Below are 12,899 nucleotides of genomic sequence, written 5' to 3'. Positions count from 1 at the left end.
AATTGAGAGAAAAGGAGGTTGTTCCTGCAATATTTTATCCAGAAACATTGTGTTGCAAAATTCTCCTCTTGAATTTTCTGATGATGATGATTCTCCCCCTGCCCCTTGTGGCAAAGCAAGAGGGCCTTTTACGATCAATGTGCTATGGTTGTGCTGCCTAATCCTAACTCTGATGCTTCTTTGTATACTTTCATTCGTAAACAGATACTTCTGTTAATTTTAGCCTGTTAAAAAGCCCGGCCTGTGACATTTCACCACACTAAGTTGATTATAAACTTAATGTTACAAGTTTTGGGTCTGCATTGGATATTTTCTTGGGTTCAACATCACCAGACACTCCTGTCAGTGTCCCCTATGATCAAGAGTTTACCTTTTACAGCTCAATATCTAGTTATACAATAGTATGACTCAGGTGGTGGCTTGGGGGGGTTCAGATGAACAATAAGACTCCTCGTTGTGTGTACTCCTCCGCAAGCTGATGTTTTAGCCTCTTTTATATATTTCTCAGTTCACAGTATTTTTTTAAAAAAGGATTTAAAAGAAAAGATACAATGGGTGTTATGTGTTTTCCGATTGTCTAGACAGTCTAACAAATTTCCTGTCTGTGGGGTAATAACATCAAAGTTACCTCATTAGCATGTTAACTACCTGTTATCCAGCATTTTTTTCAACTTGTCTCAATGCAAGAAAAACAAACATTAAAGGTAACTTTTTCCCCCTCAAATCTTATCAGTGAAAAAATGGTCACAAAAAACAACCTGTTAGACAAGCAATCTCTGAAATTACTCACGCTAACTTTAGGAAGAGACTATTTCCCATTTAAACTTCAGACGGTCCTTGTTTGAGCTAGACAGGAAGCCAAAAATTTGACCTCTGACCCTCCCCCAGTTCTCCGTGACAGGCTATCTAGTTGAGCTGCCAGTCAAACCTTCGACTGCTCTCCTGGATGTGTATCCCACGTAGCTGCCTCCTGCTGAGCTGAAATGAATGAGGTTATTCTGACATTATGTGTATAAATGTCACTAGAATGTATTAACGAAACTCCATTGTCTCAAACTAATATGGTATGCACGAAACGCAATTCTGAAAGCCACTTTATCCGGCTATTGAGTCAAAACTGCTTTCTCCTATAGCTTGTGTGTTGTGTGCATTTAACCTCTTGTGCAATGATTTTAACTTGATAGCAACATATTGACATATTAACCTGAAATTTCTCAAAAATGGCATTTAATAGGAGTCTGTTAGCTTTTTGGGGCACATAGGAATTTGCAGTAGCAGAAAAGACCACTACAGTCCATTTCACCTGTCCTGGTTTCTTTTACCTTTTTAAAAAAAATACTAGATATTATTGGCTTCTATGTTTTTCATTAATTTTGTAGGTGAGCCTTGGTGCTCTGTGTCCCAGAGAGAGTTCTCACTTGCCTTAATAATTTGTAGTGTGCTCAGGTAATAAACAGAGAAACCTTTTTCTATTTATTTCAGCTATTGGTTCTAACCCATTCCTTCATTGGACCTTCCTTGTGTTTGGAAGCAGTATTATAACACTACAGTAGATTTTGTCTTGGGCTTTAATTGCCAAACAAATTGTCTAAACAGGAATAAAAGAAGCAAATAGTAGCCGTAACACAAGATATAGTAGTTACGCTCCTCGCGTAGTAAAAAAAAATTGTTTGCAATTCTTGTGCTAAATCAGCATATAAGTAATTATCTTACTTACTTTTTCCTTTTCCCACCAACTATAGAAGTTATCTGGCTTGTTAACTCTAAATGGACTCCCTAATTTGGAAATGATAGACTAATACCATTGAAATGATGACCAGGATCGAGCAGAACTTAAATGACTGCTAAGTACAAAAGGAGCTGTCAATCAAATATATGTTGAACAAATCACACAGAATATTTGTATTTGAATTGAGTGGCTTGTCGTAAGACAAATGGACCTGTATTGAGTTAGGCTGGGATAGAATTTCTGTGAATGAAGTTGCTTTATATTTTGGCCGAGTTTAAAGGCAAATACCGAGCTCAATCTTAGCCAAAATGCTTTTTTATGTCATAGGCCCCCAAATTCCTGGGGCCAGAGAGGATGGGAAGCCCACGCAACCTGGTTCCACTGGGATTCTGCTCCATTTATCCTGACCCTTGAAATTCCAGTGAGGTACGCCGTGTCTCCCTCCTCCCCAGCGTGTACACATCAAAGAGGACACTTTTCCTTGGGCCTCACTGAGCATCCTTTCCACCAGCAGAGCAGCATGTTAACTATGGTATCAGCATTCTGGCTGGTAGTTCAGGGTGGGCATTGCTAATGTGCCCACCCACGTCATGCAGATGACCTCCCGTCCCCGGGTTTTGGGATGGGGTCTCCGGCTGGGGGCTTAGACGGATGGGTGTTTTGCTCCACCACATTTGCACTGGAGGAGCGGGTCTCTAGGAATTCTGGGGCTACAGACTCTATGTAAAGTCTAATGTACAGATTATTACAGTTGGCGTAGTTGTTAGACCTGGTCACACCTCAAGTGTAAGGGCAGATATCTGGTTCATGGGGGATGAGCTCCATTCATAGAAAAATCTATAAATCAATTGAAAGCAAAAATTATACTTTTCAAAAGCTCAAATTGTAACACTTGTTGCCCCCAAGTTAGGATAGTATTACTTACATTTTACACAGCCTATTTCGAAGTTTAAAATTAGACTAAACTCAAGGTGCTAGTTGGCGCATTGGGTTAGCCTTTCACCTCTGGGACCTGAACTTAAAAAAAGGCCACATTGGTGCAGTCAGGGGGTACTCTTTTGAGGCTGGGGCTTAGTAGAAGTATCTTAACTCTGCATTTGGCTGTATTATACCTGACCTGGGGTGTTTGATGCTGACACTCCATGCCTGCAATAGGAAGAATTCCAGTCTCCAGCACTAACGTCCCTCACCTTGACCAGCACAAATATTAGATCAAACTAAGCGAAAGCTTTTCAGTGTCAGAAAGTGGGACAGCACAGGCTAAGATAGTGCCTAAAAAGCGGACTCCAATTTCAAGTGCGCAAACTGGAATTAGAGGTGGGAAAAGGAAAAGCTCCAACAGGGAAAAGGATAAATAATGCAAGCCGCGGGCTGATGAAAAGGAGAAGCAGAGCCTGCATGTATTGTAAATGTACAAAGTGGAGGAAACAAAAAAGGGCACGAATCGCCAATTCCAGCATGGGCACGGGAAGGAAACAGAAAGCAGTTACTGCATTTTCTCTTGTAGCACCTGATTCGTGTTTGGCTACGTGGGGGAATCCCACAATCCCGCACACCCAGCAAGGAGCCACTTTGTCAGGGAGCATCAATCGGTGATAGGCCTACAGCACTGATCTCCAACCTATGCCCTCTGCAAGCAAGAAGAGGGCAGGGTCACAGAATTAATGTAATGAAACATGCAATTCTTAACTAGAACCTCATTCCAAAAGTTTATAGGCATCATTCTAAAATATTATGGAGCCTCCAAATTGTATTTATAAAGAATTGGCATCGATTTGTATAGAAGGTACATGCTAGGAAGGGGTTTATTATGCGGGGGGAAAAAAATCAAATGCTCAAATTCAGCATTCACGTGAATGTTAATATTGGCCATGTCCCATTTAGTTTCCAGGAGGCATCACTTCTTCTGACACATACTCTCCTGATGTGTATTCTTGTTTATACCCCAAGGACAGGAGTTTTTCAAAAAGGCAAAAGGATCCATGATATCTGTGCTATAATGTAGTGGCCTTGTTTTTATGGTAACAATCTGATCACCGGCCACTCGCTGGCTGATCACCGGCAACTCTTCTCTCACAGACAAGACCTACAGTATTGGATGAGCAAAAAATTTCCTCCATCTAAATATTGGGAAGACCAAAGCCATTGTCTTCGGCCCCCGACACAAACTCCGTTCCCTCGCCACCGACTCCATCCCTCTCCCTGGCCACTGTCTGAGGCTGAAACAGACCGTTTGCAAATTCTGAGTCCTATTTAACCCTGAGATGAGCTTCGAACCCCATATCCGCTCCATCACCAAGACCGCCAACTACCACCTCCATAACGTCCCCCTGCCTCCGCTCATCTGCTGAAACCCTCATCCATGCCTTTGTTACCTCCAGACTCCACTATTCCAATGCTTTCCTGGCTGGCCTACCATCTTCCACCCTCCCTAAACTTCAGCTCATCCCAAAACTCTGCTGCCTGTATCCTAACTTGCACCAAGTTCCATTCACCCCTCACCCCAGTGCTCGCTGACCTACATTGACTTCCGGTCCGGCAACACCTCGATTTTAAAATTCTCATCCTTGTTTTCAAATCCCTCCATGGCCTCGCCCCTCCCTATCTCTGTGACCTCCTCCAACCCTACAATCCTCCGAGATCTCTGCGCTCCTCCAATTCTTATCCCTGGTGTGTCCCCAATTTTAATCGCTCCACCATTGACGGCCGTGCCTTCAGCTGCCTAGGCCCTAAGCTCTGGAATTTCCTCCCTAAACCTCTCCGCCTCTCTACCTCTCTCCTCCTACAACAGCAGATGAGCTGAGGCAGGGGGACATTATGAAGGTGGAAGTAGGTGGTCTTGGTGATGGAGCGAATATGGGGTTGGAATCTCATCTCGGGGTCAAATAGGACCCTGAGGTTGTGAACAGTCTGGTTCAGCCTCAGACAGTGGCCAGGGAGAGGGATGGAGTCGGTGGCTAGGGAACGACGTTTGTGGCGGGGACCGGAGACAATGGCTTTGGTCTTCCCGATATTTAGTTGGAGGAAATTTAAGACGCTCCTTAAAACCTACCTCTTTGACCAAGCTTTTGGTCCCCTGTCCTAATATCTCCTTATGTGGCTCGGTGTCCAATTTTGATTGATAATTGCTCTCGTGAAGCGCCTTAGGACATTTTACTATGTTAAAGGCGCTACATAAATGCAAGTTGTTCTTGTTGGAAGTAGAATGGGGACGGTAGAGGGGGAGTGAAGTATAACTAATAAATAGAGATGGAAGAGTTGAGCATACAAGCAGTGCACATGGGAGAGAAATGAGCAGAGAAGACGACTAAGCAGCCAGAGGGTGACTGCCTGTAGCTACTCAAGAGGGCATCAGACCATGAGCAGCACTGTTGTAAAATATTCCCAGCCATGCCACGTCAGGCCTGTAACTACGAACTGCAAACTAATACATCAATACCACATAAGCAGATGAATATTATGAGTCACTGCTGGAGATTTATCTCTCATGTTGCCGCTGATTAAATCACTTGGGCACATGAACTAAAGAGTAAGAAGTGAAGAATAATTAAGTACTTAGCACTCCAAAAATAAACTAATCTATTGTAATCCTTTAGGCATTTCTGACTAGGCATTTCTAACAGTAAGTACAGTGCAATGTTAATGAAACTATAAATATCAGTAGCCCAACCAGGGATCTTTCAATTCTCTCGCTGTTCAGAACATTTCCTACCATGAAATGTAACCAGTAACTTGCCAAACCATACATGTTCTCTAGCAGTGTCATTCTTTGAGCATATTCCAATCTGTAGTCCTGACTGATTAATATTATAGTACTGTCTATCTACTATGTTAGTGAAAAGAAAGTACCTGCATTTATATAGTGCCTGTCATGACTTCTGGATATCCCAAAGCACTTTACAGCCAATGAAGTGTAGTCACTGTTGTAATGTAAGAAACACAACAGCCAATTTGTGCACAGCAAGATCCAACAAACAGCTATGAGATAATGACCAGATAATCTGCTTTAGTGATGTTGGTTGGGGGATAAACATTGGCCAGGATGCTATTGTTACAATAATGAGATCTTTTAATCACTTCTTCATGCCAAAGCCTAATTGCGTTTTTTTAAAAATCTGCCGGTTTCTTCATTTATTTTGCTTTTACTAATAATTGTTTTGATCCCTGTGAAAACCTTCCCAAATGTGATGGAGGAGTCGCCTCTGAACTTGAACACCCGCTGGAACTTGTGAAGTCAAATGGGAAATTCTTCTGAATATTAATTATCCTTCTGATTTGCACCTCAGAACTTCCTGCGATGCCAAAACAACAAGACTAATTATACCCTGGTCTGTGAGACACTGCAATTCCTAGATTGCATCTGTGGCAGCACCACTGGTGGGCTGGGCCTGCTGGGACTCTACATCAACGAGAAGAATGTGGCCCTCATCAACCAGACGCTGGAGAGCTTAACTGAATATTGTCAAGGACCTTGCCATGAGAACCAGGTATCTCTTGCACTACTGGCCGAAAGCGGCTGGGACGACTTTATTACTGCTGTGTACCCTTTTTTTAATCGGAGAAGCCTTTCACTGTAAATAATCCAGAGGTGGTTACAGTATGTGCAGCTGATGGCAGAAGCCACATGAGCATGTTTGCAAAAGCATGTACAAATATAAAAGGCTGCCTCGCTGGGTACCATTTTAAAGTTATCTAGCCACAATCATTTAAAAAAAAAAGCCATTTTATGTCATCCAAATTATTTGATTGTGTCAAATTGCACACACAGCTGTAAAAGAAAGACTTGCATTTCTATAGCACCTTTCATGACCTCAATGTCGCAAAGTGCTTTATAGCCAATGAAGTACTTTTGAAGTGCAGTCACTGTTGTAATATAGGGAAATGTGGCAGCCAACTTGTGCACAGCAAGCTCCCACAAACAGCAATGAAGTAATGACCAGATAATCTGTTTGTGATTTTAGTTGAGGGATAAATATTTGTCAGGAGAACTCCCCTGCTTTTCAAATAGTGCCATGGAATCTTTTACGTCTACCTGAGAGGGCAGATGGCGCCTCGGTTTAACGTCTCCTCCGAAAGACAGCACCTCCGACAGTGCAGCACTCCCTCAGTATCAGTACTGCACTGAAGTGTCAGCCTAGATTATGTGCTCAAGTCTTTGAATTGGGACTTGAACCCACAACCTTCTGACTCCGAGGCGAGAGTTCTATCACTGAGCCACGGCTGACACTTAAATCGAAAGGGCCAGGCTGCCCGTAGCTACGATGGCGTTTATATGTATTTCTGTTTTTGTTGGGTTTATTTTGTCCCCCTTCTACTCTCCTCTCTCGGGGTGTATGAAACTCTGTTTCATTCCTAACATACTGATAATTAACTAACCTCAGGTATTCAAGTGAGGGTCTATTAAGTGTTGTTTCCATGAATGGGAGACTTGCTAAATATATGTTTTGGCATTTTTTAAAATCTATTATTGTCTTGAAAAATACTCTAAACGGGAAGAGGAAACATGATTAAAATGACTTTATTTTTACCTGTTTGCACAGAACTGTATTGCCACCCATGAATCGAATGGAATTGACATCATCATTGCACTAATTCTCAATGATATCAATCCATTGGGGAAGAAAAGGATGGACCTCGTGTTAGAGTTGAAGGTAAGTAGGAAGAGGTACTCTAATGGGATGGGTCTAGTGTTTGAACATAGTATGGCCAAACAAAATAATTGGCTAATTCCTAAAACATTCTCCTGATGGCCTAATGGGTAAAGGCACTAAGACGGCCAGCAGGTTCCAGGTTAGATTCCTTATCTTTGCGGAGTTTGTTGATCTCAGATAAGAGAGGACCTTGGTACTCGGGTAGAAATTCGCCTTGGGCAGGAAAGCAAAGCGGGTAGCATCTCATCGGGCTTGTGTTACGCGCCCAGCCCATCTCGATATGCGGTTATATTGACGTCAATAGAACTGAATCTCAGACAGGGAGTCTAAACGGGCAGCCAACGCACTACCGCCCTAAACAAATTTCTACCCCTCAGTGCCCTTGGGCTAGGAAGGGGCAACAACTAATCAGGGTTTCCCCACACACCAAATGGCTGTCCAGTGACCATGGCTGGAAAGTGTGAGCGTCAGTTGAGAATAGACTCAGGTTTGGTTTTGATGTCCCCCAATGACTGTATAGCCTGCTGACACTTGCTGGCCAGGTTCACAAATGAAGAGTGATTGCAGGAGTGGGGGGTGGGGGCGGCAGAAGAGGAGGGAAGAAAATCGAGGGAGACGAGAGGGAGAAAACCATTGTTCGCTCGAACACATGCAGAAACCCGTGACCATGTTTGAGTTACGTATAATTTACAGCACAGAAGCAGGCCTTTCGTTCAACTGGTGCTTGTGCTCCACCACAAGCCTCCTCCCACACTCTTTACTCCATTTCACCCTATCAACATATCCTTCTATTCCTTTCTCCCTCGTACTTATCTAGCTTCCCCTTAAATGCATCTATGCTATTCACCTCAACTACTCCATTTGGTAGCGAGTTCCACATTCTCAACACTCTGAGAAAAGAAGTTTCTCCTGAATTCCTTATTGGATTTGTTAGTGACTATCTTATATTTATAACCCCTAGTTTTGGACTCGCCCACAAGTGGAAAAATCTTCTCTACGTCTACCCGATTGAATCCCTTCATAATTTTAAAGATCTCTATCAGGTCACCTCTCAGCCTGTTTAGTCTTTCCTGATAGTTGTAGCCCTCTCAGTTCCGGTACCATCCTTGTAAATCCTTTTTAGTCTCCAGACAGGTGTTTTGTTGCCTGCTAGCAATGAACATTCCTCACTGTGGTACGTACCCCACTTAATTAAGTCCAGAGCATTTAGGTACAGGTTGGCAGAGCTGGGAACACTTCTTATACATTAGTCTTTGAAACATTTTAATAGCCCTCCATGATTAGCCTGTCATGGCTTTTACAGAATTTGATTTTTTTTAAATGTGTAAAATGAAGGCAAATGAGCAATTGTTTGGTCTAGGGCTCATTTATAAATTGTTATACGTGGTCCTAGTCTGGATTTGATTGCACAAACAATGATAAAATCACAATTTGACAGCACAGAAGGAGGCCATTTGGCCCATTGCACTGGCTGTCTGAAAGCTATCCATCCAGTCCCATTTTCCTGCCATTTCCCCAAAATCTTTTAAAAATTTTCTTTTACAAATATTTATTCACTTTCCTTTTAAAAGCTATTACGGATTCTGCTTCCACTACTGTTCCTGGTCGAGCAATCTGTTGTCGTAACAACTCTGCATTAAAAAAAATAATTCTCCTAACCTCTCCCTTCATTCTTTTTGTGATGATCTTAAATTTATGTCCTCTAGTTACTGACTCACTGACCAGTGGAAATAGTTTCTCCCGATTTACCTCAACAAAAACCCTCAATTTTAAACACATCTACCAGATCTTCTTTGAACTCAGTTTTCTATTGAAAACAGCCCTCTTTTTGTTCTAGTCTCTCCTCACAACTAAACAGTCTGATCCATGGTATGATCATAGCAAGTCCCTTCTGTACCCTCTCTATGGTCTTGATATCATTCCCTAAAGTATGGCACCCAAAACTTTTTTTTTATTCGTTCATGGGATGTGGGCGTCGCTGGCGAGGCCGGCATTTATTACCCATCCCTAATTGCTCTTGAGAAGGTGGTGGTGAGCCGCCTTCTTGAACCGCTGCAGCCCGTGTGGTGAAGGTTCTCCCACATTGCTGTTAGGAAGGGAGTTCCAGGATTTTGACCCAGCGACGATGAAGGAGCGGGGATATATTTCCAAGTCGGCTTGGTGCATGACTTGGAGGGGAACGTGCAGGTGGTGTTGTTCCCATGTGCCTGCTGCCCTTGTCCTTCTAGGTGGTAGAGGTCGCGGGTTTGGGAGGTGCTGTCGAAGAAGCCTTGGCGAGTTGCTGCAGTGCATCCTGTGGAAGGTACACACTGCAGCCACTGTGCGCCGGTGGTGAAGGGAGTGAATGGTTAGGGTGGTAGATGGGGTGCCAATCAAGCCAGCTGCTTTGTCCTGGATGGTGTCGAGCTTCTTGAGTGTTTTTGGAGCTGCACTCATCCAGGAAAGTGGAGGGTATTCCATCACACTCCTGATTTGTGCCGTTATAGATGGTGGAAAGGCTTTGGGGAGTCAGGAGGTGAGTCACTCGCCACAGAATACCCAGCCTCTGACCTGCTCTTGTAGCCACAGTATTTATATGGCTGGTCCAGTTAAGTTTCTGGTCAATGGTGACCCCCAGGATGTTGATGGTGGGGGATTCGGCGATGGTAATGCCGTTGAATATCATGGGGAGGTGGTTAGACTCTCTCTTGTTGGAGATGGTCATTGGTTGGCACTTGTCGAGCGCGAATGTTACTTGCCACGTATCAGCCCAAGCCTGGATGTTGTCCAGGTCTTGCTGCATGCGGGCACGGACTGCTTCATTGTTTGAGGGGTTGCGAATGGAACTGAACACTGTGCAATCATCAGCGAACATCCCCATTTCTGACCGTATGATGGAGGGAAGGTCATTGATGAAGCAGCTGAAGATGGTTGGGCCTAGGACACTGCTCTGAGGAACTCCTGCAGCAATGTCCTGGGGCTGAGATGAATAGCCTCCAACAACCACTACCATCTTCCTTTGTGCTAAGTATGACTCCAGCCACTGGAGAGTTTTCCCCCTGATTCCCATTGACTTCAATTTTACTCGGGCTCCTTGGTGCCACACTTGGTCAAATGCTGCCTTGATGTCAATGGCAGTCACTCTCACCTCACCTCACCTCTGAAAATCAGCTCTTTTGTCCATGTTTGGACCAAGGCTGGAATGAGATCTGGAGCTGAGTGGTCCTGGCGGAACCCAAACTGAGCATCGGTGAGCAGGTTATTGGTGAGTAAGTGCCACTTGATAGCACTGTCGACAACACCTTCCATCACTTTGCTGATGATTGAGAGTAGGCTGATGGGGCGGTAATTGGCCAGATTGGATTTGTCCTGCTTTTTGAGGACAGGACATACCTGGATAATTTTCCACATTGTCGGGTAGATGCCAGTGTTGTAGCTGTACTGGAATAGTTTGGCTAGAGGCGCGGCTAGATCTGGGACACAAGTCTTCAGCACTACAGGCGGGATGTTGTCGGGGCCCATAGCCTTTGCTGTATCCAGTGCACTCAGCCGTTTCTTGATATCACGTGGAGTGAATCGAATTGGCTGAAGACTGGCTTCTGTGATTGTGGGGATATCGGGAGGAGGCTGAGATGGATCGTCCACTCGGCACTTCTGGCTGAAGATGGTTGCAAATGCTTCAGTCTTGTCTTTTGCGCTCACGTGCTGGACTCCGCCATCATTGAGGATGGGGATGTTTACAGAGCCTCCTCCTCCCGTTAGTTGTTTAATTGTCCACCATCATTCACGACTGGATGTGGCAGGACTGCAGAGCTTTGATCTGATCCGTTTGTTGTGGAATCGCTTAGCTCTGTCTAGTTGCTTCCACTGTTTAGCATGCATGTAGTCCTGAGTTGTAGCTTCACCAGGTTGGCACCTCACTTTTAGTACGCCTGGTGCTGCTTCTGGCATGCTCTTCCACACTCCTCATTGAACCAGGGTTGATCCCCTGTTTTATCAGTAATGGTAGATTGAGGAATATGCCAGGTCATGAGGTTACAGATTGTGCTGGAATACAATTCTGCTGCTGCTGATGGCCCACAGCGCCTCATGGATGCCCAAGTTTGAGCTGCTAGATCTGTTCTGAATCTATCCCATTTAGCACGGTGATAGTGCCACACAACACGTTGGATGGTGTCCTCAGTGCGAAGACAGGACTTCAAGTCCACGAGGACCGTGCGGTGGTCACTCCTACCAATACTGTCATGGACAGATGCATCTGCAACAGGTAGATTCGTGAGGACGAGGTCAAGTAGGTTTTTCCCTCGTGTTGGTTCGCTCACCACCTGCCGCAGGCCCAGTCTTGCAGCTATGTCCTCCAGGACTTGGCCAGCTCAGTCAGTCGAGGTGCGACCGAGCCACTCTTGGTGATGGACATTGAAGTCCCACACCCAGAGTACATTCTGTGCCCTTGCTACCCTCAATGCTTCCTCCAAGTGGTGTTCAACATGGAGGAGGACTGATTCATCAGCTGAGGGAGGGCAGTAGGTGGTAATCAGCAAGAGGTTTCCTTTCCCATGTTTGACCTGATGCCATGAGATTTCATGGGGCCCGGAGTCAATGTTGAGGACTCCCAGGGCCACTCCCTCCTGACTGTATATCACTGCACCGCCACCTCTGGTGGGTCTGTCCTGCCGGTGGGACAGGACATACCCAGGGATAGTGATGGAAGAGTCTGGGACGTTGGCTGAAAGGTCTGATTCTATGTCAGGCTGTTGCTTGACTCGTCTGTGGGACAGCTCTCCCAATTTTGGCACAAGTCCCCATATGTTTGTGAGAAGGACTTTGCAGGGTCGACTGGGCTTGGTTTGCCTTTGTCGTGTTCGGTGCCTAGTGGTCCGATGCCGGGGGGTCCGTCTGGTTTGCACACACTGGACAGACTATTCTCACTGCAGCCGAACCAATGATTTGTCTGGTTTTGGCAGTACTTCATTGCATTTGTACTCTATACCCCTATATATAAAACTTAAGACCCTATTAGTGTTTTATACTTAAAAAGCTTTATCAACTTGTCCTTCCACTTCTAAAGATTTGTGTACTTGAGCCCCTAAATTTCTCTACTCTTTCACTCCTTTTAAAATGTTACTATTTAGTGAATATTTTCTTTCATTCTTCCTCCAAAAAAGAACTTCACATTTCTCTATAGCCAGTTTCATCAGACATGTATCCACCCAATTTACTCGCCTGTCTTTGCACCCCCCGCCCTTCGTCACTTACAGTCCTCTTCACAGTTAACCACATTTCTTATTTTTTATGTTGTCTGCAAATTTTCATACTGTGCCCTTGTACCTGAGACCAGATCATTCAATCATTCATTCATTAATTTCTTTTTGAGAAAAGCAGTCTTCCTAACACTGACCCCTGGATGACCTCAAATAACATCCATTAACCATGATGTGGAGATGCCGGTGATGGACTGGGGTGAACAAATGTAAGGAGTGGCACAACACCAGGTTATAGTCCAACAACTTTATTTGAAATCACAAGCTTTCGGAGCTTTG

At 44.5% G+C, this 12,899-nt stretch overlaps 1 protein-coding gene across 6 annotated transcripts in view; it reads left to right on the top strand.

Annotated features, from left to right (window-relative positions):
- Nucleotides 1–12,899, top strand: part of itpr1b (inositol 1,4,5-trisphosphate receptor, type 1b) — a 439,399-nt gene that overhangs the window by 307,098 nt on the left and 119,402 nt on the right. For all 6 annotated transcript variants that reach the window (XM_067998943.1, XM_067998947.1, XM_067998944.1 and 3 more), the window contains 2 exons: nt 6,016–6,216; nt 7,270–7,380. In XM_067998943.1, coding sequence (XP_067855044.1) covers nt 6,016–6,216; nt 7,270–7,380 — 312 coding nt within the window. The remainder of the gene's footprint in view (nt 1–6,015; nt 6,217–7,269; nt 7,381–12,899) is intronic.

Source organism: Heptranchias perlo, chromosome 17 (genome assembly GCF_035084215.1).
Source record: "Heptranchias perlo isolate sHepPer1 chromosome 17, sHepPer1.hap1, whole genome shotgun sequence".
In the NCBI taxonomy this organism is placed as follows: Eukaryota; Metazoa; Chordata; class Chondrichthyes; order Hexanchiformes; family Hexanchidae; genus Heptranchias; species Heptranchias perlo.
Note: the sequence above shows the minus strand (reverse complement) of the source record. Positions and strands in the feature narration are given on the sequence as shown.